At 39.6% G+C, this 27,732-nt stretch overlaps 1 protein-coding gene across 13 annotated transcripts in view; it reads left to right on the top strand.

The window, feature by feature from the left end:
- Positions 1-27,732, top strand: part of LOC142857719 (pro-neuregulin-1, membrane-bound isoform) — a 195,813-nt gene that overhangs the window by 142,693 nt on the left and 25,388 nt on the right. For 9 of the 13 annotated variants that reach the window (XM_075986491.1, XM_075986490.1, XM_075986489.1 and 6 more), the window contains 2 exons: positions 13,969-14,098; positions 25,400-25,458. In XM_075986491.1, the coding sequence (XP_075842606.1) occupies positions 13,969-14,098; positions 25,400-25,458 (189 nt within the window). Of the gene's footprint in view, positions 1-13,968; positions 14,099-24,761; positions 24,830-25,399; positions 25,459-27,732 lie in introns of all 13 variants that reach the window. The other 4 variants (XM_075986488.1, XM_075986485.1, XM_075986496.1 and 1 more) reach the window with 1 other exon arrangement.

The following is a 27,732-nucleotide window of genomic DNA, read 5'->3' as shown; positions in this document are numbered from 1 at the left end:
TTATCTAGCTAACAAAAGGAGCCTGCCTACCTCCAAATAGCCCTGAAAATAAATTTTCAGAGCTGCCTGGATTACAGAATCCTTTGCCCTTTTCTCCTTCAGCTTTTGGTGCATATCATCAGCTTTTGGAGGAGCTACTAGTATTAATTTTACATGGAGGTCAGTCAGCTCTTATGCAAATATTAAATATTGCACAGGCATCGTAACTAAATTTAGCACACCATTTGCTACAGTTCCTGCTGTCCTGAGTCCCCCCACTGCTTATAGCTCAGCATATTTCTATTTGTCCATATACCCACAAGTATGCGCATTGCTGTAGCTATGGATTTGTAGAGAAATAATAGGGGGAGTATTTTTTCTACCCTCGGAATGGTCACTAAATGAAAATTAAATTTTCTTAAAAGCGGTTTTAAAAGGAAGATGAGGATAATTTGATTGGAGGCTGAAGAGAATCCATTACAACATTCCAGCCAGTTGATCACTTTCCTAATTTACACTCAGTTCTACAGGATCAGTTAAAGAACGCTTAGCAGAAAACATAGCTATTCTATTCTGGAAGAGCCGAGTGCTAGGTAATGGGACCCGAGCTGTTGCTCATAGTCAAGACTAAAATAGAATGGGTTTGACTAACATTCGCCTCCTGCTTTCTACTCAGAATGTGAAACCGAGAGTAATATACTTTATGTCTCATTCTCTGAAAATACGGTTTGCAGACAAAGGGAATGTTAAGTGAGTATCACTGGATGGAAGGTGGAAGAATATGATCTCCATAAACATGGAAAAAAGGGCTACACTTCTTGTTTTCCTTGCTTATTTTTACTACAAGGTCACAGATGTAGTTATAAAATAACTATCCTGAGCCAGAATGCATTAATGGATACATTATGAGCCTTGGCATCCATCGCCTTGGATGGAATTCATCTTTTGTTGTTGTTTGTTTGTTTCTACTTGTTTTGTTTTATTTGAGACGAGACCCCACTCTGGAGTACAAGCTGGCCTTGGACACACTCTATAGGACAGTCTGGCCTCCAACTTAAAAACATAGTACCCCTGACTCCTGCGTGCTGGGATTCCATTGCATACCATCATATACTGCTGGGCTTCCTCTTTTTTCCGTTCTTTCTTTCTTTTTTCTTTTTTTATGCTGAGAACAGGCAAAATAGCATCTAAGCTCCTTCAGCCTCCATTTCTTCAGCTGTGGAAAATCAGGGGACATTCTTTATTGGGTGGTTTACTGTGAGGATCTGTTATTTCGAATGCTACGCAACCTGGCACAGGACAGTTATTAACGAGTCTCAGTTCTTGTCTCGGCGAAGAATGTTGGTGGCATTTCTGCTCATCTGCAGTGCATTTGCATGTCTCTTCTGCTTCCAGCAGAGAGTTGGGGGACCAGGAAGAGAGCTAGAGCTGCACCTTCGCAGTTTCCAGCTGGCATTATCCCCTGCGGTGAGCAGGCAGGGTGACTGGAGGAAGCGCTTGTCACAGCATAAGTTAAACTCCAGTGCAGGGCTCTAAAGTGTTGATGTTATACAAAGGAAAGCTTAAAGCAAAACGAGATGGCCTAGAGTGCTCAGTCACCAAGTACCACGTTCCTCTTCGCTGCTAACCTCATGTCTCCTGCCCTTGATCTTGCTACAAGATTTACCTTAATGCTAGTACATGGCAAATCACATGCCCATCAAAACAATGGAACTCGTGAGCATATTTAAAGTGCTTTTACTTGCCTCAGAAGATAGTTTGTAGTCACTGCTCTCCTAGAATGAGACTGCTAGGGTTGAATCTGCCTATTTTTTCTGTTGTAAGAGAGGACAAGGGAAGAGTTTGGAGTCACCAGAAAGATAGCAGAACATGGATTACTTCCCTCGAGTTTGGCTGTCAGGTGACATCATGTACTACCATAAAAAGTGAGCCTCCTGTGCACTGGCTTTTTCCTCCCGAGTGTCTTCGGGAGCCCATGCTGACTCTGGTTGCCAAGACCTGGCAGCGTATTTTCTGGACCTCATTTGTAGCAGGGGAAGGCATGAAGACATCTCTCTGGTACTCATGCTTCTGGAGCAGGAGAGTGTCTGTCACAGGGTGTGGTGACAACCAGTCCCAGTCTACTGCGACCTTCCTTCACTGGGGAAGTAATTGCCATTGTGGATGCCATCCTTAGTGGGAATTGTAACCAGACTGATAGTAGCCTTTGACAGAATGGCAACCAGGACTGCCAGTCACCGTACTCTCTTTAGCAAAACACCCTGGAAGTAGGGAGTGAGCGGACAATGAACAGAACTGAGCACGCCTTTCCCCTTTTGGTAGCAACTGTGCCGGTTAAATCAGTATTTGAGTATTTATTAATAATCGTCTCTTTTCATAAATTATGCCTGGTGAATTACAAAGTCTGCATGTGAATTCTTTCCTGGAGTTAACAAAGGGCTATGTCAACCTTATAAGGCATTATTTGTCCCCGGATGTCAGCCATGTTGTTCTCACCTCACTGTGTCATCAAGATAGCTGAACATTGAGTGCGTCCTCTTTGCTACTTGATTCATCAAACATTCCTGGCCTGCCAGGGTAGCCATGGTGAAGTCCTCAGTGGATTAACTCATGGTAGCAACAGATTTCTTCTGTCTGGACCTCTGCTCTCGTGGCTCTGTGATCTAAGCACAGTTGGAACTTTGTTCTGACCTCATGCAATGTCTAGTTGCAGTTTCTTGTTAAATGGAAAATTTTATTGGCTTGGACATATCCTTTATCTTTTGCAATTAGATCATTCGTGACTTCTTTCTCAGGGTCATTAGAATGGTTGCCATTGTTGTCTAGAACTAGTCTCACTAGGCAGTGGCCACAGGATTCAATTCCTGCTCCAACATGTAGACTTCTGCATATCCTCAAGCTTACCTATCTCTAGACTGATTCAGCCATTCAGATCACATTGCTGGTTCCATGGGTGAAATTTCACCAGACATTTTCAACTCTGTGTGGCCCTTGCCGGTATGCTGCTGTTTAGTATGGAAGTTTCAACCTGATATTAAGACTCAAAACTATAACTGTCCACAAATGGTAGCAGCCCCCAGTCTGGCAGCCCTCTGCAGGCTGTGTATTCTCTCCACAAACAGGGACAAGCTAAAGGAAGTAGCTACCTCTGGGTATCAAAAGCTCTTCGTAGTGCAGCATCGCTCCGCTGTGTATGCCTAACGTTAGACCTGAAGAAGCTGACAGTCTGCATCGCCCTACACAGTCTGACTTGGATTTGATGCTCGCTGTCTGCATGTTAAGAAGTGCCAGCGGTTCACATAGCCACCATCCCCACCACACTCATGTGTCTCCGTCATGGCTAGTAGCAGAGTGGTTTTGTTTTTTTTCCCCCTCTCTTATTTATAAGAAAATTGGAAAATGTGCTCGACCACATGCTCTGTAGGAGTTTCTGTGGACATGCCAAATAAACTACCTAGGTTTCTATACCTGAAATTTTTTTGGATGAATGGTGAATTCATATCAATTGAGTAGAAGTAAGCAAGTCCAGAAAACAAAACTTGAAAGTTCTTGGGATGTCTTGGTGTTTTCCTGCATGTAAGAAAATAAAATTGTTTTAGAATGATGAGACAGAGTCAAGAATAAGGTGGCTCACATCTTTATTCCCCAAAGAATACACCAATGCCTGTCATTTCTTTTACAAAATAATAAAATAAAATAATCAAGTTTTCAGACAAAGTTGCAAACTAGTTTGAGTTTTTAAGGGAAGTCATATTCAGGCAAGTTCTCTCTCTCTCTCTCTCTCTCTCTCTCTCTCTCTCTCTCTCTCTCTCTCTCTCTCTCATAATAAAGACCTCTAACAGGTGGGGAATTGGTTTCCCCAAACCTGAGCTATAAGCCAAGGCTACAGTTACAAGTTACATTGATAGAATCTGATTACCTGGTCTAATGGAAAGCAGTCTGGCAGAGGCAGAAAAGATGGCTGTGAATTCTCTTACCTCCTGTCTAATCACGTGGACATTCTCTAATCTCACTAGCTCTCGGGACTGTGTGGCCTCTGGAGAAGAGCAGATGAACTTCTCTGAGTTCCTCAGACTTTGAGAAGCAATCAGTCACTGAATGTATGGAACATCAGTCCTTAACTTATAGGGTAATGGGTCTCCTACCTAGGCAGAAGTCTGTAAGAGACAACCACTTCCCTCTGGTTGAATATCCAACACCAAAGATGTGTGAAATGAAGAAAATTCTCTAGCTCTTTTTAACAAGCTTCTTTGATTTTCTTTTTCTAGAAGTATTCTTTCTCCTTTTCTTTCCTTCCTTCCTTCCTTCCTTCCTTCCTTCCTTCTTTCTTTCTATCTTTCTTATTTTTTTATTTCTTTCTTTGAGACAGGGTTTTTCTGTGCAGCCTTGGCTGTCCTGGAACTCGCTCTGTAGACCAGGCTGTCCTGGAACTCAGAGATCCACCCACCGCTGCCTACCAGGTTCTGTGGGCCACCTGCCCCTCCCCCAGTGAAATAAAGGATTCTTGTTGGCGATGCCACATAGAAATCAGAATAGCGTCAGGTCTAATTTTTTATTGCCAATCTTATTGTCCTGGTATGCTTTCTTTTCTGATTAGAAATCTCACCAGAGTGTGCCAGTAGTCTGTGCTTTTGCTTAGAGGGCTTCACAGGATAAATTGTCACAAGCCCCCTTGTTATGATGTTATGTCACTGGATACTGTGGTGTCCGACAGTCCTCCAACTGCACGTCCTCCCACCCCCACCCCAGGTATGATACTGAACATACCAGGTTTGGCCAGGCCTATGCAAGCTGAACAAGAAATGCAGATTCTACTCAATGTATTATTTATTGTTATTGCAAAGTCATTTACAACGCTTTTAGAAAAATTGGCCAATTTAGACTGAACACCCTCGACTTTTCTAAAATGGTTCGGAAGCTACAGAACGAACTGGGAAGGGAACAGCCCATGGTTTGTGCTGACTGCTTTGGATTCAGGTGGACTTGTAGATCATGCTTGCCTTAGTATGCTGGACAGTTATGATCTCTGCTCAGCATTTCTCTCTTGGCCAGTGTTAGGGCATGAAGCCCTTTAGAAATGAACAGGAAGAACGAAGGTCTTTCTGTCTACCCTTCATAGATATGCTTCGTAGGATGCTTTACGTCCCTAAAAAAAATAAAAAAAAATGGGACGATCTCTGCCCCTTAGAGTTACTATAGCGTTGCGATTTAGAAGTAGTTTATTAGCCCAAGTAAATGGAATGCTACCAGGCAAAGTAAACACATAAATTATAACTAGAGGCCAATACAGGGATGGTTACATCCCCTGTTTCTAGCATAGCAGGGATGGAGCCGGGAAAATTGAGCCAGGCTTGGCTTCTACCCGCTCTTTAGACTGTGTTTCACCATGGCCTCTTTCAGTAGCACATTAACCTGTAGATTCCAGCAACCGGCTGGGGAGAATAAGATGCCAAATGTACAGGTCCAGTTTTTGAAAAACGGTATATGAATTAGGAAAGGAGTTTGTTTGAAACGTAGGTTCTTCTCTAGGAGCCGAAAACTACAGATAGGCATTGAGGCACCTGTGTCATCCTTGTTTCTCCTCTACTCAACAGAGCTTAGTGCCTAGGAAAATAGGTGACTCTTAGGTTTTGGAGGGTGCAGGCTCCAAAAATTCAAGGACATATACATGTGTACTAATGCACACACACAGCCCTGCACACACAGTCTCACAGCCATGGCCCATGTTTTAAAGACAAATTTTTTAGACATGATGCATTCAGAGTCTATTTATCATCTTGTCCCTTTTCTTGATGAAAATGTGCTCAGGGAACTGACTGTTTGTGTCCACAGCTATCTCACGAGTATAGAACTGCAGCTGTTTGGCTAACTGGCTTGAAGCAGTATATATTCAGTGTTTTAGAGAGTCATACTTTGTGCTGTAAGAATAAATATTCTAATGAATATTATCCAGGATGCTTGACTGGAGCTACTACTGTCCCTAGCGACGTGCACTAGAATAAAAACACTTGGAGCATCATATCTGTCTTTCCAGAACCACATTTGAGTTATTTGCTTGTTCCTCCTTGATGAAAAACATAAAACACTTAAGATTTAAAATACTCATCAGAAGCAATCTTCTGTCATTGGGATATTACTGTCTTAACCATGTATTAATGAATGCTATCAGGAAACTATGATACTGTCTTGGGTTGGGGCGTGGTACGCCTGTATATATATATGTGGGGATTGAAAATGCCTCACAGCTGGATCTCATGGAGGCATTTTATCAACTGAGCCTCTTTCATCTCTGATGACTCCAGCTCATGTTAACATAAAACCAACCAGTACAATGGCTATGAAAATATAGAGACTGATAAAATAAGTGTCTGTATAGCTAGCATCCACTCCACAGTTATCATCCTCATCCCTTGATTGCCTTTTCTTCTCACTACCTGACAGCAGATCTCAGATAGCTTATCATTTAATATATCCATATTTTGAGATGTGTTTTTGAAATGTAATGAATATGCTGTTTTTAAACATATCCATGAAACATTTGACAGACACAAAAATTGGTGGTAATGCTAAGTAGTTATTTAGGTAGTGATCGGCCCTTCTCTTAGTTTCTGGGAGCTAGTTTCCAAATGGGGCTCACACACTGTGATTGGCTGATGCTTCTTGACTCATACATGCTTAGTATTGGATTTTTTTTTCTTCTTTCATTCTTTGCCTATAGCTTTGGCTTTCCTATTCCTACCCCCTTGAATCTCTTCAGAAACTCAGGTCATCCATGCTGCAGAGTTCAGTGCTATGGGGTTTTCATACCCAGCCATGGTATGTTTGAGTATATTCCTTAGATCCAATGCCTTTCCTGTACATTTTTATCTGCATGCAAATATCTGACCAAATTAAGATAAAATTTGGAGGAGAGGGATGCTTGACAGTTTTACAGAAATTGATTTTATTCATTAAATGCTGGTTGCGTATCTATTCAAATGACTACAATGCTTTCAGTTTTTGATATGCCATGATCTTTGTTTAAATGTGCTGAACATAGAGATGAACCAGCCTCCTGGTTTCTCTCTTTTGACCCTTTGTCTGCTTTTGTTTCCAAACACATTGAGAGGATGAATAAATTAGCCGATGCCACGAAATGTTGAACTTTAATTCCAGCGCAGGTTGACTAACTGAATCCTTGATCATTGTTGTGAGTTCACTTGTTTTGTTTAGATTTGTTCTGTGGCTGCTACGATTTTTGGCTAGCCTGGACAATGGCAGGCTAATATTCCCTACCCTCGCATGGCCTTCTCCCAACCAAAATGATCGTGGTCGAAAATGCAGAGTAAAGAATGTGTCCCTTCATCATTTGGTACGCTGAGATCTAGATATAGATCAGTCAGTCCCAGATGGGCTGCTGCTATTTGCTTTGTAGCCAGTTAGTCTACGACTGTGCTCCTGTAGCATATACAGTCATGGGAGAAAAATCAAGGGACAGCCTGGACTTCGAAGTATGCGAAGCTTATGCTCATAAAATGTTAGTGGCTTCTTGAAAATATTTAGCAGAACCATGTTTCTGAAACTGGCTTCCTAACTAAAAGAAAAAAAAAAACAAAGCAAAAAAAAAAAAACCCAAAAACTATTGACTTTGCAAAGAAAGTGTGCCTTTCCTATTATCATTCCTCCCAGCCAGTCACCCAAAGATGCTCTCTGTTTATTTGGAAAAGCTGTGACATCCTCTGAGACATTTGTGTCACCGTGATATTGTTGTCTGAGTTGTAGAATAGCGTGATTAGGCTGTGTTGTGAATAAAATGTGCTGTCAGGGACAAAAGGCAACTTGTATATTTGAAAAATAACCTTGTAGACAGTCTTATTTTCCTAAGGATAACACTGTCTAATAACACCATGTGACTTCTTTAGCAACTGCTGGGAGCTTAGAATGAGCTTTCCCCTCAGCTACAGATGACCTTGGTCTTCCATGCATATATATAAATTTTTGTTTTAGGAAGAGAAGCACCCAAAGGTTACTTCTCTTTCTGTTGGAAAGGAAGAAATATTACTAGGGGCTTCTCAGGGATCGAAAAGGGAGACTAGTATCTAAAAACTGTTTTTCATGCCCTCTTCGTCCCTAAAGTAGGTTCACTGAAACAAAACAAACTGTTCCTCATATATTTGTGTGACCTTGGGAAACCTGCTTCGGTGTACATTTGTGAATTCTTAGCTAGCATATTTTGTTAAAGACTGCAGAACCATCTATTCTTTTGAGATGACTTATATTCTCTTTTAAAATTCAGAATGCTATAAAATATACTAAGGTCCTTTCTAGTCCCTTCCGTTTTACAGAAGTTTAAATGGTACCCAAACACACATTCAGCAGTTAAGCTAGTTAATCTCCAGTGGATTTTTTTTATGTCAACTTGTTCTTTAGATAAATTGCCACCTTATAGGGTGTCTGCAAACTTTTAAATTTTCCAAGTTTACTAAGAAAGCCTGGAGTCCATGCAATGAGTTAACCTAGTCTGCTATTGAAACTTGGGGTTTCATTTTGCATGGTGCCGTGAAGTTTTCTTTTCTAACCTTGTTGTCCTTCCTCCTCTTTCCTTGTTCTTCTCTCCCCCTCTCCCCCCTTCCCCTCCTCTCCTCTGCTCTCCTTACTGTATCTTCTCTCTTCTCCTGTGTTGATTGTTTTGTATTTTTTGGGTCTGGGGTTGGAATCCAGGGCTTTGCACATTCTAGACAAGGGCTGTACAAGGGAATAATGCTTACTTCTCTGCTTTCTTCTGGCTTCTTTAGCAAAGTTCAGTGAAGGAGCAGCCATATACATGGTCAACAGAAGAGCAAGCGAGTCATAACCTGTCTGCTTTGTTTGTGCATACAGTCTTACAGTTGAATTTTTTTAGCTATAGCAATTTTAGTTACGACTATTACTTGAGTATAATAATACTTGTGTATAGTAATATAGTAACCTTGTTAGGAAAGGTTATTTTCAGATATACAAATTGCCATGTTCCCCTGACAGCACATTTTATCCCTAAAACTTATTAAACAACGTCTCAGTGACAAAGATGTCTTGGAGGATGTCATAGCTTTTCCAAATAATGGAGAGTATCTTAGGGTAACTGGCTGAGTTACGAGAGCAAAGCCAAGAAATAGTCTCTCCTTAGGGAGCCAGACCAACCCTACCCAGCACCACTTTGTTTAAGCTGGGACTCCCAGGAGCTGGGTGTTCCTTTCGGGTGCATTATGACCTCTGCAGATCTCCCAGATCCAAAAGATATTGTCTCTTATCTCCCCAGCCAGTTTTCTCCTTTTGCAAGTACCTATATGCTATTCAGCAAAGGATTGAATTACTATGCAGGTAAAAAAAAAAATTGCACACCCAGAATGACAGTGCTTCTGTGGTTCCAGGGTGGCTCGGACTCTTCCTGTGGGGAGCTAATGCTTCTTCTCACTGTGACCTCACTGGACAGAGAAGCCATGTGGGCAGGGCAGAGGAGCTCTTCGTGCTTGGCTTCTGCTCCGAAGGGCTTCACCCTCAAGAGCCATCTAAGCAGTTTCTAGCAGTAGAACAGGGTGCTTCCAAGAGGAGCACTAATAATTTGAATGGGTTTGGGCTTAAAAACAGAGAAATAACAGCAACAAGAAATAACAGGATATGGAAGATAAAGAAAACGTGCAGATTTCTAAATACATAAGCATTGAAGATACAGGTAAGGTTCAGAACTTTCATTTCATAGTTTGCCTGCTTCATATAGGAATGTTTAAAAAAGTTTCAAATATTTCATTGAGAAAAGCTCATGGTGACTTCATTTTTCACAAGTAAATCAGTAAAAAGTGTCTGAACATACTGTCCTTCAGGAAGGACAGAGTCTCATAACTCCTCTCAGGTATGATTCCTGCTCATTGTTCAAGGAAGCCGGCCATGACACTCACCTATAATCCCAGCCACTCACAGGGCTGAGGTAGAAGGATGCAGATGTCTGGGTGAACCTGAGCAATGTAATGAGACCTTGTCTTAAAGGAAAGCAAAATAGTTTATATTGTTTAAATGGTCCTACTGAAGTGTATTTAGTTTTTGTAATGGGGAACTTCAGGCAGAAACTAGCCAGAATTGTGTAAATACTGAATGGAGAAAATAATAACTTTGAAAAGAGATTCATTTTTTCCTCTTAACTCATTCATCAGTTTTATTATGTAAGCAAATTAATGGGTTCTGAATCCTTGGCTAACAGTTACAATAGAGTAGGCTGTCTGTATTTACTGAATGCCTGGCAGTTATTCATTGACTTCTATGGCAGACTAGGCCCTCTCCCCCACCACATTCCCTAAGAAAGAACTGATTTCCAATGCAGACGACAATTATGTTTTGCTTTCCTTTGTCCAGGGTTTATGCACCAGTGATGGATCAGTGACACTTAAGAAAACTTTTGTAGCAGACTTCATATCAGCTCCCTTTATCTTGCCTTGCTTCTGAGTTTAAATGAACAGTCTTCGGGGTAGAAGTCTGCTAGTCATTGGTACAGTTGAGGCCTGAGTTGAGGCTTCTGCACATTAATAGTGAAAGTGTTCATTGCTCAGCAACTTACCTCAATAGTTTCCTTTTAAGGGGCATTGGCCAGGGTCAACTAGCTAGAACATTTACCTGTCCATTGCGTAAGCAGTTAGTGAAGTATGAAGGGACAGATTCAGAAAATAACTAGGAAGTGGCGAGAAAGAATCAAAGGAATCTTATCCTATACACAAGGACTTTCCTAGCCCTTAAATACTGGTTTGGGTTTCCTATTGTAAAGGCAGAAAAATGTGCTGCTTCCTCAGCAAGGTCAGCATATTGGCATGACAGATACGTTCTCTGGCAATACGTTACAGCCTCACTTGTGCCTCTTCTCCTTGCTTGGTATTTGCTGATTTACCATGGAAAGTGCATCTGGGTTGATGCATTCATAGACATGGTCATCATAAGAACCATCCTATTTTGAGAACAAAGTTATCTATGTTCGTTTGTTCTGTAGCTCAAACTGGTCTTCAATTTCTATTGTTGCTATTTCATCTGCCCTACTGCAGTGATTATAGGTATGCTTGGGCTAGCCGTGACAGTTTTGTCCTTAATTGTCATTCATAACACTAAGTAAGAGCTAATACCTGCATTATGACAAACTGCTCACAAAGTGAAGGTAGATGGGTGTAATCACCATTGGTTGGAATCTAGCTGAGTGGAAACAGCATTCTTTATGTACTGAAATACATTCTCCTGCAGGCCCTAGTATTTCCTCCCAGCTCCCTCAAAAAGAAGGCTGTTCTTGTGACTTGGTGATTAAGTCCTGTTCTATCTGCTCCGTTGTTTTTTCGGCAGCATTAACAAATGGAATGTGACCTAGCAATGTATGTGTAGAAGGGCAAGGCTATCACTTTGAAATGTATGGACTGCTAGCATAGTCAACTAAGAAGAAGAGAAAAGGCCGCACGCATCCACAGGGTGTGCACAGCACTCTCTCTCCTGCAAGTTCTTCTGGCAGTTGCATCTCATTCTAGAGTTTGGCCTTTGCTTCAGAGCAGCCGTAGCCAGTCAGCACATGCTGTGCATCACTTGGGACTTAATGGCTGCTTTGCAACTCATGCTTTTGGTGTTGCTGTGGATAAAAGCATTAAGCCCAATAACCACTACTGAGAGATGGCTGCTTCTCGTTTCCAGCAATTGGCTTCTATCAAATGTCTCATTACTACCTTTAAGTAATGATCTAAGACTTTTTTTCCAGTGGACTGTGTCAGGGCTAGATACTTTGGGACAGTATTATAAGAGAAAAATCACTTCAGGGAAAAATTTTTAATAGTCAAAAGGTATTGTGGGGTTTTTTTTGTTTTGTTTTAATTGCATTTATTAATCTTAGTTATTTTAATGATCCCACAAGATCAGCAAGTCCAAAGAATAAAGGTGATATAGCTGTCTTTGGCTTTTATCATGGCCTATTTTTATTGTTCATTTATAATTTATGTAGAAATATGTCTATTTATGGAGGATGTTGGTTTTGGTGTTAGTAAATGCCATAGGATTTATTCTGAAAGAACCTTCCAACTGGGCTACTCAAGTGGGGCAAAAGACACCCTTAGGAAAATGTTAGGGCTTCAGATACCACTGGAGACTGCTTGTGGACCGGCACCGTTGTGACAGTTCACTGCAGGTGGCATGTATACTTACTGCTCTATAGGGGCAGGAAGGATACACAGCCCAGTTTGTTATCAAGTGGGATGCTGTCAGCAGCTGAGTCAAAGCAACGTTCTTCCTCACCAATTAAAAGCAGTTGCCATGGATTCAAAACTAATATGCGCATATGAAGTTTTTCACATGAAGACATATTGTTTGGTTCAAAGGATATGTCATGCGGTCTATAGAAATGTCCTCTGCCATGTTATAAACCAAACGGTGCAAATTGCATTCCCCTCATGGTGCTAAAGATTCTGTTAGCACAGCTGATGGTAGGTGGATAATCACCAAGCTTTGGTTTGGTTTGTAGGTTTCTATAGGACACCTTTAGTGACCTTTAGTGAAAGGGGCCCTTTATTGAAGTAAGGAAAGAGTGGACTTAGGCCAGAAGTGATGTAGCTCAATGCTAGAACACCCACCTATCGTGTGGATGTCCCTGGGTTAACTCTCCACGCCACCCAAATGAATCAGTTGGCCTATTTCCTAATTATCCACAGTAGCGATAGAAGAGGAGCAGCACAAGGCATTAGGGCCCCAGGTTTTCTATGTTAAACTTTCCTTTCAGTGTTACAAGTGGAAGCTAAGGTCTTACAAAATCCTAGCAAATGTTCTGCCATTGAACTATGCTTGCAGCCCCTTTATCAAGTTTGTTATTGTTGCTGTTTTTAGATTCTGATTGCTAAATAAGAAAATTACACTTTTCCCTACTCACCCACTAACTCTTCCTCTAGAATGCATATAATCTCTGTGGAAATTTTCTATGGTTGACATCACCCCTGTTTTATGAATGAGAAATTTAGGAGAGTCAGGAATAAAGGTCTCTAGAAGGAATCTGAATGAGATCACTCTTCCAAGTTTGAGGGGCTTTGAGTCTCCATTCTTTTTCCTAAGATCTGTGGTCCCTAGTGTGCCGTAGGTAAGAGAACAGGAAACAAGAAAGGGTTGGGAAGTCGGAAACTAAATCTTCAAGATGTTGACTATTGCAGTCAGAAAGAATGAAAACAAAACAGTAGATGGAATTTGGTTAAAAATCATATCAAAGTGTGATTTAGAAACAAATGAAAAATCAAAGCAGAATAAAATGGGGGAAATCATACAGAGTGGGTCAAGTAAATGCCCAGAGGAACACTGACCCACGCAAGAATAAACTAGATGTGATACAGACAAAGGATTTAAAAATCTATGGGAATAAGTCAGTGGATAAGATAAAAAATTTCATCTCAAAATTGATTTTTTTTTTTACCCTGCAAAAGTAGACAGAATCTTGACTGACTCGAAGCTCTTTGTCCTGATTGATATCAGTGGTGAACACTGATTGACACTAAGCCCTGCCATAGTGTTCACAGCCGTGGAAAGGAGGAGAGGCCTTGATGCTAAATGCCCTTGAGCTGGACCACTAGGTACTTGTTTTCATTGAGGGTATGTACTCAGTGGTCCAGCCGTCGTGTCAGGTTAGAAAGGTCAATGTCAAGTTACCACGTGAAGATCTGATAAACCAAAGGATGGCTTGTTTCTAGCTCCTAACAGATGAGTCTTCTAGCAGGTTGTACATTTCTAGAGATTTCCAACTGCCTCTGTTTCTTGTTGTCAGCTGTCTAAAATCTGCAGAGGGAACACACACATAAAATATAATTGCCAAAATGAGTGATTTTATCAGTCATTTCTATTAAAAAAATTCCTGTCAGTGATGGGTTCTGATACCATCACATTTGAGCCTTGCTGGAGATGGAATTTTATTGAATCACAATGGCAGCTCTCTTTACAGAACAAGGTGTCAAACTTCCTCCTCCTTTTCTCTTTCCTATCCAGCCACGTCTACGTCCACAACTGGGACCAGCCATCTCATAAAGTGCGCTGAGAAGGAGAAGACTTTCTGTGTCAATGGTGGCGAGTGCTTCATGGTGAAAGACCTGACAAACCCTTCGAGATACTTGTGCAAGTAAGAAATGAATTCCTCTCTGTGGCTCCTATCTGTAGCTGATTATTCCGGATGATTCTGGGTCGTGATTTGCTCCATTGCTTCTTGTCCCCATTTTGTTGCATCCTGTTTGAATAACGTGGATTTATTTGTGGAGGGTTTTACAATATTCACACCATCTGTCATTGTCTCTGTCATGTCCAGAACTGATTTAACTCTTTGCAGTGTATGTGGGTGTTCTTTATTTTAGGTTGTTGTTGGGTTGGTTATTTCGTGTTTGTTTTTTTTTTTTTGCTTTCATATGTATAATGTTAATGTTGCTTTCCTATTGGTTTTTTTAATAACTGCCGAAAGAAATGTGCACATATTGTAGAAGGCTTTGATGCTGGATCCCTATTTCTTTCCCCTTGTAGAAACTGAACTGTGAGGTAATATTTGTCTCTTACCCCCGTGCTCACCTGCCGAGTGGACAGGTCAAATAGAGGAAGCAGGAGGGCAGAAGGTTAAGATGATGTTATTGCCCCACAATTATTTCTCCAAACTCTCTAAGTTGATATTTCTAGTTATTTAAAAAAAAAAAGGTACATGTGTTCAGAAGGTTCAGAAGTACATTTGGTGTGTTGCAGCACCATTGTTAGAAGAAAGCAGTGTCTGGTCCATGCTACTGTTACAGACATGTGTAGAATGTCCCTAGGTGTGTGCCTAGATGCACAGTTGAGAAAGTATAAAATTAAGCTGGGCGGTGGTGACACACCATTAGTTCTGAAGACAGAGGCAAATGGATCTGATTTCAGGGCCAGCCTGGCCTGCAGAGCAAGTACCAGGACAGCCCGGTCTAGTCAGAAAAACCCTGTCCTGAAAAATAAAAAGAAAAAAAAACAACAACAAACAACAAAAAAAAGTATCAAATTTATATTCTCTCACTAGCAACATAAAACAGTGTGGAGTTTTTTTGGTACAACAAATATTTAAACTTTATAGTAAAAAGTCAACAGGTGATTAAAATGCATGTCGTTTTCAGTCTATCGGTATTTGTGCTATATTGGTTATATAGACTCATAATATCATGGATAAAAGGAGTTTCATGTCTTCCTCTGGGCCTCTAGCACAGTTGATAGACTGCCTTCCTCACGTGCTCCAAGCTGCATGTGAATTGGATGTGCAGGCAGCGGCAGCTGCCTTTTCCAGCATGGGGAGAAAACAGGGAAGATCAGAAGTTCAGGGCGTTCTACTTCCTAAGCTTTGTCACGAGCTCCACGCTCACTCTAAAAGGTGGGGAAATGTGAGACCCTCTTTTGAAAAACAGAAGAGAAGAGGCTACTTGAGCAGCAACGGTGCCAAGAGTGCGCACCTCCTGGAGATGTGGAAGGAGTTGGTTTTATCAATGGAGACCATTCACAAAAACAAATCGTATCTTAGAGTGGAGTGTAGACTTCTAAGCTCAGTTCCTCAGCTGGGAAGGTTTTTATGTAAGAATCTCATTACGTTTTGAAAGCAAGATAAAAATGGCCCACTATAAAGAAAACTGATTTATTTCACACCCATATGACACCATACCAATTCATTTCATACTCATATAATAATTTTAAATTATTCTTAAAGTTAAGATTAGTTTTAATCATAAAAATCATTCTATCGTGTTTGCTTATAGCCAGTTTTCAGTTTTCGCCTTCAGTTCTACTGAATTGCTATAAAACAGCACAAATGTAACCCTCCCCCCATTTGTCATGGTGAACGGGATGAGCATATTTTATAGCCTCCTAAAGACCTTCTTTTATCACATGGAAAATACCAGATGCAAAGAATTACAACCTGTAAGATGTGAAGTTCATTTATCATGCTGGGAAACCTTGTGATTTTCCTCTGATCTTAGGCACAAAATATCATTGTGTTTTCAAGATCTCCTTGAAAAAAAAAACATTTAAATTATATACCCTCAAGTTTCCCCCCCTTTTAAACAAGTGTCCCCCCATATTATCTTTGTTTTTGCATTTTTACCCTCTGTAGAAAAGCATGTAGAGACCACTATGTTTTAATTACAACAATGAAATACGGTCATCCCTTATCATAGCCTTTGCAGAGGTTTACAGGCTGTGTGGGTACAGACGCGAGTTTCTGAATACCTCTAAGGAGCCAGTGCAGTTCTTTTCCATATATTAATTTCACCTATTCTGTAGCCCTCCTACATCCTCCACAAGACGCACAACCACACGAGTGCTGTTCATCTGCTCCAGTTTGGTACTACGCCAGCAGCTGTGAGTTTTCTTCACCTGCACAGTTTCTCAGTTTTAATTAGTAGTTTCCAGGAAAAAAAAAAAAAAAACTTCCCTTTTTTCGGCAAATCTTACACTGAAAAGTTTTTCATATCTCTAGTAGTTATTGAATTAGCAAAGTGAGAATGAATGCTTTACACCTCTCATAACAATTGTCTGGTGAACCCGGCGTGTATTCCATCTGGTTCTTAGAAAATTACCTTTCCTTTTATTTTTTTTTTGTTTTCATTTCCTTGCTCCCATTGCTAGAATGTTTTTGCCTTTTAAGATTTTTATTATTACCTTCCCTTTTAAAAAGAAAACCTCTGATTTTAGGTCTCAGCTGTTTTTAGAGTGTAACTGGATTGATGTATCAAAATAATTCAGTGCCTTCAATTAAGAATTGGAGTGCATTTTGCATACAAAACAGACCAATCCTTGCTAAATGAAAAACTTTCTCTGATAAAGAAAACCGTGTCTATTATAAACATCCCTAACAATAAAATTAATAACAACTCAGAATTTAAACAAAGTCACATAATATGCCCTATCCTATGATAATATATTGTTCACTAAAGCACTTGAATAAAAACAGAGAGCATAACAATGTTTCATCGGCTCATCGACGTCCTGTCTATGAAGCCAGTTCATAGTTTCCATATGGCCCATCTGCCTAGAACAAAAACATTGCTGAAGCATGAGCCATGTTATTCAAAGTCAACCTTATCCTTGACCAAAGACATGACTCAGAAACAGCACAAGCGTGGAGGTCTCCAAGGAGTCTCTCTGGTCACCTAATCCACCGTTGTCTTCTTGGGAGTTGAACTGGATTTTACAGCAAATCTCCTTTGCCCCACTGCTTAGAACAAGGTGTTCCAAATGAATGAGCCATAATGCAGTTAAGTAGTTCTCCAAGGAGATTTTTGATGCTTACTTGGACTTGCCCATGGGGACTAAGTGGGGATTTGAGCATTGGTTCTCATCTTTTATATTACTCTTCTCTCCACAGTAACTTAAAATTTATCCAAGAGAAAGAATTAGTGACTCTCCAGATTACACAAAGAGGAAGAAACCATTCCAGTTTCTATCCTCTGATGTTCTGTCATCATACGGTTTAAAGCAACAAGATCCTTTGAACATGAAATTGTCCAGATTCTTTCTTCCCTTCCCTTATGTCTGCTGCTCCGTACAGTTGAGCAGAGAACTGACTTGGAAGATGTGAATGGATGTTTTTTAGTCTAAAAGTTATTTTTGCAACAGGCAACGCTTATAAATGTGATCTATTGCCCAGTGGACAGATATAGGCTTACAGTGAGAAATCTGGATTTTAACCACCAGTTTTAGTAAGCAGTCCTGTGTCCTTCCAATTTCAGCCCCCTGGACAATACCTTCATTTATAACATAGAATTACTATATTCTGCAAAATTTTTTCCCTTGGAATCAGAAAAATTAAATGAGTTCATTTTTGCTAAAGTAGTTTTTAAGCAGTAAGACCTTTTTTTCTCCTCTAATAATAAAAAGTAAATGGTACTATTCTCTCTGTAGACAATGACAAAAAATGGTGGAATTATTTAATCCCTAATTTTTCTTTTTATGTAAAAGTTTTTATGTGGCTTTTATGAGGCCACCAGCTAGCTTTGTAACTTTTTACAGGAAGGATAATTTATATATCTGATCACCATATTGATATCTTTGATTACAAGTTTCCTCATTAAAAAATCAAAATTAAAACTCAGAAATCAATCTACACTTAAAAGACAGTTTCCGTCAAACACTATTTCTTATGACTTCTCTATACTCAATGTTTATACACTGTGTAGATCATGCTATATGATGTACTGTTAAAAGGTACATCATTATATATATATATATATATATATATATATATATATATATATATTCCCAATACTATGCTACTTAAATAAAGTAACTAGGCCATGTGAGTGAATGTGTTCCAAAGAGCACAGTGTTGTTTTTGAAGGTAGCTAGAATTTAAAGGGAAAGAAAGGGCTAGAGACAGAAGAGCCTTTACAAACCAAGCTCTCATTGCAGAGCGAGTCATTCTAGTATACCAGGCTGTCCTTGAAGATACACTAGTCTTTCCTTTATTTTTGTATCCACATACAACAAATCGGTTCATTGTGGCATTTTTCAAACAACTTCTTTTTGTCGTTTCTTTTTCCTCCTCCCCGGTATTCTGTTCTCCGGCTCCAGCAGCATCCTTTCTTCCTTCATAGCAGCTCTTGTTCCATGTTCCCCCATCTAGTTCTTCTTTAGAGACTATTCCATCCTTATGCTTCCTTATACACATACACACAAACACTATAAGTTAAGATCCGAATGTGAGCGCCAACATGGTGACATGCCTACCCAGAACAGCACCTCCACTCCAGGAAGTGAAGCAAACATAAAAGCCTGTTAGGTAGTGCAGCTAGTTTGTGGTCTAAAGGCTGGGCAGGGAACTTTGGGCATTGTGATAGCTAGTTAAGGAGCTGGAGTAACTTTGTGAACCAGGAGAATAGCACCATGAACACAAGGATATGTTTAGCTACATACATTTGAGAAATCTAGAGACTAAGTAAGATTCAAAGGAAAAGTCACAGATACTACCTAAGGCTAAAGTTTTACAAAATACTATCGGAGTCCTAACAGTAGTGATGATGTTTACACTTCACTACTTTATATCAGTAAATAGGTTAACATAAATAAGGATGATTAGAATTCATTTGGCTCATACAAGCACTGTAAATGACACTCTGGTTCTAACCACAGATGAGCTTTTTCTCAGGGAACTTCTGTGTTCTTGAATGACATCTCATTTATCAGAAGCAAAGAGTATTTATGCAAGAAATTGATGGGAATCTTAGGAATCTAGACACTGAGCTCTTTAGACAATGATGCCTTCAGTTTCTTTTATGCATAGAATTCTACCACTCTTAATATTTGTGATTATGTTTAGGCTTGGACCTTTTATAGTAGGTGAAGGAAGTCTTGCAGGCACCAATTTTGGAGCAGTTCTGTCTGGAATTGGAACATTGGCTAACCTCTCCACGTACCTCAGTTCCTCTGTCTTTCTTGCACCAGCTAGCAGCCGTGTGTATTTTTGAGTTCCCACGAGGCAGGCCTGGGTTCATGCTGAGCATCCAGGACTGAACAAGACCACACTGACCTCTTCCTTTAAGAGACCTAAGCCATTGAAAATAATACCCATGTTTCAAGCAATTGATTTAATAATCAGTTATTGATGTACTGAGTGCTGTGAAGACATTTAGGGAGCTCAGGGTATGTTTAGTGAGGACCTTAAGGAATGAAAGACAAAGGCTTTGTAGAAGGGACAGAAAATATAAAGTCATCACCTTAAGTCACAATCTATATTAAATAAAAATGCACTGTTTTAAGAATATTTACATTGAATAATTTAAAAGAAATCATTTAGATGCCTCATTATAAAAGGGGTCTGTTAGCATAGAGAGAATGAGAAAATGTCTCAAGACCTCTAATCTGAAGTAAGAGTGTCATCTCCCTGCCCAGAGAAAGACAGACCACAGATGAGCAGCTAGATATGTCACTCTAGCGTAGTAAGGTACAGGGTACATTGATCCTATCTATATCTGTGGAAGTTGTTTGTCTTGACTTAAGGATGCATTGTGTTGGATAAACACTGGTAAGGGTTTTAGTCTCTGGGTGAGCATTTCACTAGAAGCTGTACAAACAGAGTCTTAGGTAAGGTCCAAAGCTCAGTCAAGGAGAGATGTGTTCCTAAGCACTGCCATGACCACTGTTAGTAGGGAAACACAATATTTGAAAGCCAAGGCAATATAGGAGTTTTGTGTGTATGTTTTTCCTTGGTATTTACTTATGAGCCCTATGAAGCCACTATATGTACTCTTGTTATCGCAAGGATTGGAAGCTAGTCCCAGAATCATAATAAAAGAAAGGGAAGACCCATACCAGCTGAGCAGTAATGGGAGGTATATGCTAGATCTGAAAGAAACATTATTGGAACATTTTCTGTTTAGTGTTTTCTTTAATGATGCTACGGAGGGCATTCTCTGGAGGAAATAAATGACTTTTGCAGATGACACTGCAAAGACCACTGAAACACAAATTAGAAAAACATATATAAGCCTCAAGTAATTTCACTTAAAGGCTGATAACAGAATAAGATTCATCTCAGAAACATGCAGACTAATAGTAACAATACGTTTGGGAAAAAAAATAATCTACAATGCAGATACTTAGCCGGTGAGTAGGCGAGCGCTGGCCAGAATACCACGCCAGCTACGGGGTGAGAAAAGTCTGTGTTTGCAATGTGATCCTGGAGACAGTCAGCCGAGCAGTCTGAGAGCTGAATCCAAGGGCAACGCAGGTTTCCAGAGTGACAGCGGGAGGCTGTGACGTGGCGCACAGACTGGCCAGTATTCCCCAGAATGAGTATGTTGGTATCTGTAAATATCAACCCCAAGTACATAAATTCAGGTGTTTTAAGGCGGCAAGTAAATGGCACAGTTAGTCCTGAAGACAACCAGAAAGATGTGATATTCTTTCGAGCAGGGGATTTTAAAAACTGGCCAAATGTTTTGAGTGCGGAGCGATGACTAAAGAGAACACACTGGCTGTCAGCTTCTTCCTTCTAGTGTTCTCGAGGGACAGGGATGAAACCAGGAAACAAAGGAAGGAAGATGTCTAAAGACGGTTTATAAGTTGACTGTAATTAATAAGTTGTCTATAAAATTGGCCAACCCTATAGAACCAGATCTTTCTTGGGGATTTGTAAATATCTTTGAATATGTCTAGAGTATCCACACACTGATTCTCAAAACACATGCACCCATGATTGAATCACTAGGAAATGCATCAGGTCATCCATTAGGTGTTGTCATTATTAAAATGTTTTTTTTAAGTGAGGATCCAGCTATGTTTGTTAGTTTTAATAAAGGATAAGTTATAATTGCCAATATTATTTTGGCAATATTAAATTGCCTGGCTTGAAAAATTATAGAAAAGCATTAGAGATTGCTTATTGGCTGAAAGAAAAGTCATGTACCTTAGAGGCAAAGTAAAGCTTTGGACCTCACATGTAAGGGCAAGCCTGGACTCTGGCTACAGCAATTTTGAGCATTCCTTAATTTCGAATTTATCTTAACATAGACTTAAAAATGAAATTATTTCATCAGGCACTATGCAAAATTAAGAATACATAGTATTATATGCCATTTTTATACTAATGTAGTTTTGAAAAATTCTAGTATTTTTGTTACTGCTGTCAGATAAAAACCTTGGTTAGAACACAGTTCTGGTTTTATTGAGTCTTAGGTAAACTGGTGTTTAAATAACAAAATTTAGTTAGGTAATAGATATTCTCTTCAATAATCATAGCCCTTTCTCTTCAACGGGGCAAGCATAGTGTTAAAGGTTTTTACATGGAGAAGAAAGATCCCCAAGTACTAGTAATTCCTATTAAAACTTTTTTGGAAGTCCACAGAGGAAATTCTTTTGTAAACTCTAAAGACAGAAAGTACATGTCAAGATTGACTTGTTTTGACACATCCGTTTCCTTGTGGAGGTTTTTGATCTACCGTTCTTTGTGGAAAGCCGCAGTTAAAATGAGACAGCATGCAGGCTCTGGGTCAGGCTGTCGAGATACAGGGTGATTTGCGATGAGCACCGTTCCCATCCATCACAGCACAGTAAGCCCAGTTAAAGGGGTCTGGACCAGGCATGGGACAAGGCACAGTGAACGATGCAGGGAAGGAGTCCTTCATAGGCGGAAGAGGTGGAGTCAGCCAGTGTTAGATTGGAAGACCGAATGCACATAGAGAAAAACGCCACTAAGAATAGCTGTATCTAGAACAAAGGTCATTCACTATGTGATGTGTTACTGAACCTAATACTTTTTATGACCACATAGCAGAGATAAAGCAGCATCTGACAGTACTAATCTCTCAGGATGCACACAGAGTTCACAGTAATTAGAAAGTGGGTAGGAAAGATTATTTTTACCCCATTTGTATGCTAGCCACATACTCTTTAGTCACGGGCCTGGCACTTATGATGCCTAAATTGTAATTTCCCAATAAATGCCCTTCTCTTAAGAAACTCTTGATTCCTTAGCTATTTCTTCATGACATAATCTTTAAGTATGAGCAGTAATATCAGTTCTTATGTTAGATGGATCTTTCTTCTCCAACCCCCATCTGTCTGTATGTCTGTCTCTGCCTCTGTCTCTCTCACACACACATAATCTCATACACACATACACAGAATTCTTATTTGCCATATAGCATAGAAAATAAATGGTGTGCTCAATATAAGAATTTTAAATTTTATCAAGAAAGCAAACAGGTAGAATGAAATGGTTACTCTGGGATGTATCTATAATTCTAGAATTAAGTATAGAAATGTCTTATAGGATTTTTTCAGAAATAATTTGGTCAAAAAGCTATATGGAGTGTTTTTTAAAAAATCCATCGAGGCATTTGTATTGAAAATATGAATTTCTTTATAGAAACAGCCCCTACTTTATAGGTCAGTTCTTATATTTTGTTCTAGGTAGATCTTTCTCCCTTCAGCAAAGGATTATCAGCAAAAATAATCATTTTTATTCAAGTATTCTAGAGACTTCACTGGAACCATCTTGATATATTTATTATATATATTTATTGATATTCTTTTTAAAAGATTTATTTTTATAGTTATGTATACGTGTAGTGGGGAATCTGTGCCTATGAGTGCAGGTGCCCACCAAGGCCAGAAGATGACATCAGAGTCTCGGGAGCTAGACTGTAGAGGTAGTTGTTAAGCTGCTTGATGTGGCTGCTGGGAACTGAACTTGGGTCTTTTGCTTGACCAGCATGTACCCTTTACTGCTGACCTATCTCTCTGGCCCTGCTGACGTTATCCTGAATGAGCACAGTTATACTGGGCAGGTAGTCGTGCGGCAGGAACTCTGGTACTGCTGGTATTTTTGCACCTTCATGTAATAAGAGAATTTCCTGTACCAAACTACATGGTAGCATTTCTTTTTTTCTATTGAGTTTAGCCTGTACGTTAAAGAAATCACTCTTATGTTAGCAGAAGTAGTCGATTTATTAACAGTTAATATCAAAATGACAATGTTCAGCCTTATTTACTCTAGAGACAAGAGACTTATATAAAAATCTCTAAGTCAATAAATACTAGCAGAACAACTTAAGCTATTTGGCTGCAGTTTTGAGACAGCTACAATGAACTATGTGGATGTGTGTGCTTGGCACTCAATTATAAATTTTTACCTCTAAGTATATTTGCTTTTAGCCTAGGCAGTTTGGATGCTCACCTTACTAGACCTGGATGGAGGTGGGTGGTCCTTGGACTTCCCACAGGTCAGGGAACCCTGATTGCTCTTTGGGCTGATGAGGGAGGGAGACTTGATCGGGGGAGGGGGAGGGAAATGGGAGGTGGTGGCAGGGAGGAGGCAGAAATCTTTAATAAATAAATAAATATATAAAAAAGTATATTTGCTTTTTAGAACTCTTCAATACCTGCTTATTACGTCATGATACTGGGTCCATCAAACCCAATCTATGGGGTTTAGATACTAGATTAAAGCAAGATGGAACAATAAAGGGTATAATGTCTAAGAATGGCCCTGTTGTATGATCTTAAGAACAAAAGTTATATTGAGTCTTGGATTTTGACAAGTAAATTGAGATGAATAAATAAAATACAACTTTTTACATTAAGTTCAGACTATTTGGCCATAAATATAGAAGTGGCACATCATATGGTGTGCTTCTGTATAAAAATAACTTTTAATTTCAAGAATGTATTTTTCTTTTATTGAAGGTAACTAAATGAATGAAATTGTACCAAGAAAATTCCATTCTGTTTCTTTCAATAGTATTAAAAATAAGACTGAATTCGTTAACTCTTGGAGGGGGAATAGGGATTGTCATTCTCTCATCACTAACCACTGGAGAATAACAGTATTTGACTTATTTTGCTTAAATGCTTCAACTTACAGTTCAGAAAACAGATATGAAATGAGTAGAAATCTCAGGCACACACAATAAGATTACAGGTTGGTCTTTTGATAACAAAAGACATAAGTAGAGCTACAAAAGTTGGTGTCGACACTAGTGTTTTTACACGGCGAGATCAGCACTCTGGGCAAGGCAGCATGAGAGCAACGCCTGCCTTGCCACTCTGTTCAGCTGGCAGCCTCTCTCTAGCTAAATTCCAGTAACTAGTCCTCTGATGACTGAAGCAAACAGCACACTGAGTGAGCTGCAGTTTGGTGGGAGTGGCTTTCTGAGTGGCGTGTTTTTCCCTCTCTGTGTTGTTCAGCACCGGGTCATTTTTAGGACTCCATATGCCATGGGAGGAAGGTTACCAGGCTCAAAGTTCAGTGTCTTGAGCGTTCGATTGCTTATCACGTTTTTGCCCTCTAGGTGCCAACCTGGATTCACTGGAGCAAGATGTACTGAGAATGTGCCCATGAAAGTCCAAACCCAAGAAAGTATGTTCAAATAATCTGAAATCTGCTTTCTCCACCAAACCACAGCAACAATCGCAACCACTTGGTGCTTTTACGGCTCAGTTGTAACTGATTCCTATTGTTCTAATTATGGTGTCTCCACTCAGGGCATGAACCTGTCCACTGTGGTCTCAGTTGCCTGTCATTCACTCAGGTCCCAAAGTTAAAATGTGAAGGAAGGACTGATCAGAGAGGCCATGATTCTGGGAGTCAGCAGTGATCCTACTCCAAATCATTTTCTGCCTATTTCTCCAACTAGATGACTAAACCATCAATTCGTCTGGTGACTTCTTTGGAAAGAAAGCAGTCACCTAGAAATCCTGGAATCTTACTGCCATAGATGGCTGCAAACTGAATTTTTTTGTGTCCAAATTTTGAAGCACTAGGGAGATGCCAGAGTATAAAAGCCATGATCAGGACAAGGATTCAGTTCCTGAGGGTGAACTCACCAAGATCAGTCAATGACACTCAAGGACCTTCTCTAGCGTATATTCACCTCTTCTCTTTTTCTCTGTTTTTTTTCTACCATTGTTTTTTTGTTTCTTCTCTCAGGTGCCCAAATGAGTTTACTGGTGATCGTTGCCAAAACTACGTAATGGCCAGCTTCTACAGTACGTCCACTCCCTTTCTGTCTCTGCCTGAATAGGAGCATGCTCAGTCGGTGCTGCTTTCTTGTTGCTACATCTCCCCTCAGAGTCACCTAGAGCTAGCGTGTTCTACCAGGTCTAATATTGACTGCCTCTGCCTGTCGCATGAGAACATTAACAAAGCCATTGTGTTGCCTCCTCTGTTTGTGACTAGCTCGGCTCTGAGTTGCTAATAGGTGTGTGAGGCTCCGGATATTTCTGAGATGGATCATACATCATGTGGATAGTCCACATGGAGTAGTGAAGTAATAATAAAGACTTTTCAGACGTGCACTTGTATTGATAAAATAAAATCATTGCACCAAGCAGTCCATCTTCTGTATCCAACATCCACGGTCTGCAGAGGCCGGTGTTAGGTTGTAACCACCATACCCTTGAAATGATGGTAAGTTGATTTGGGCTCAGAGTGTGTTATTCATATCAAATAAACATCACGAAAAGAGTTCAGATGTTTTTCTTCATTAAGCAAAGTTCACATCCTGGCAAAAGACAAAAAAAAAAAAAAAGCAAAACACTACTAGGTAGAAAAACTTAAAAACAAATATTTCCCAGCCAAGGCAATATCCAGGCTCATAGTTATGTTTCTTGGGAAGTAATTCAGAATGAGTTTAGATAATCACCATCATCCTAGTGTTTCTTAATCTGAGTATTTATGCTGCTTAAAGGGTGATCTTAGAAAGGAGCTATTACAGTTTTGAATACTATTACTTCAAAATAAAATAACAAATCTAGAATAAATATAAAAGTGTTTAATGCTGAGCTGGCAAGTTTAGTGGATGTCTGTGAGGTCATGATGTTTTAAACATCATTGCTAAACTACTCCGTCCACATTGTAGATAATCTCCGAGTAACTCAACTAGATGTCTGTCAGGCTCCTCGTGAACTGGGGTGGTATCTCTCGGCCTCTGAAACCTTTAGAACATTGCCTTGCCTATATCCCACTTAGTCATGTAAATCGTAAATTGGTAAGGATTTCCTATGAAGCTTCAGATAACAAGTATTTTAAGGTTTGTGGTGATGGTGTCATGTTATGACGAGGCCCCAGTCTCCCGCCTCATAGCTTGAAGACAATCGTAGCCAATAAACAAACTGATGGGCCAGCCTGTGTTCCATTAAATCTTTACTTACAACTATCAGCACAAGGCTGCTTTTGTCAACCCTATCAATTAGTAATCATCAAGAGTATTTTACATAACTCACTATAGTTTAAATTCTTAAAACATTGAAAATGATCACACAAGCTGGTCATTTAGGTAGCCAAAGAATCAGAGATTTACCCTTGGTTCTGATTCATGAGAAGAATAAATTTCTGTTAATCGTCACAGATATCAGTGCTTAGGGAGCAGAGGCAGGTTGATCTCTCTGAATTAGAAGCCAGCCAGAGCTACACAGTGAAACCATGTCTCAAAAAAAGAAAAAATTAAAAGTCATAGATGCTATTAGAATAATAGCCATGTTTTTAGTGAAATAAAGTTTAAGTACTTCAATAGACTATTATCAAAGATTATGCCATAAGCTATAATTTTCCCTTGTAAAAACTGGCAAGTTGGTATTGTTAAATTTTGAAATATATTCACTCTATTAACAAATATTTAAATAACAGCATTTATCAGGCATGATTTTCTCTCAGTAGCTATAGGTATTTTTTAAGTAGATAGGATAGAAAGTAAAAATAGAAGGGAAAGTAGAATTTTATTTAAATAAAATAAAATCAGTTTTTGAATGGTTTGGTTGTATTCAAATAGCATAGATTTAGCGAGCCCACATGACAGTATAGGTAAAAATCTATTTGTTAGAATTTAATGAAAAGGCGTAAGCTATTCTTATATATGTCTTATATATTCTTAGACACTAGAGATGTGTTGTAGAAGGTTGTCTTCCTAGATAATGGCAAGCATTAAAAATGCAAATATTTCTCAGAACAATAATTCTGTTAACTCTGCCATTGGTAATCACCAAATATGTGCTCATTCACTTTTTCACCGTTTTCTCTTTTATTAGACATTATTTAAACTAGCCACTCTGTCTGAGGTCCAGGATGAGGCTCCTAAAATGAAATTTTTAGTAAGCTTTCAGTGACACTTCGGGAAGGCATGCAGGAAATTAGCATTCATGTTTAACTTGATTTAACAAGGATTGATAGGAAGCTCAGTCATGAGGCCAGCACGTAATGGCTGCATTATTGATACCACATGTCTGGAGAAGCAAGCGTTTCCAATCAGACACCACTTTTTCCCT

The sequence above is a fragment of the Microtus pennsylvanicus genome, chromosome 9 (genome assembly GCF_037038515.1).
Source record: "Microtus pennsylvanicus isolate mMicPen1 chromosome 9, mMicPen1.hap1, whole genome shotgun sequence".
In the NCBI taxonomy this organism is placed as follows: Eukaryota; Metazoa; Chordata; class Mammalia; order Rodentia; family Cricetidae; genus Microtus; species Microtus pennsylvanicus.
The sequence above is the reverse complement of the archived record's forward strand: the minus strand, read 5'-3'. Positions and strand labels throughout refer to the sequence as shown.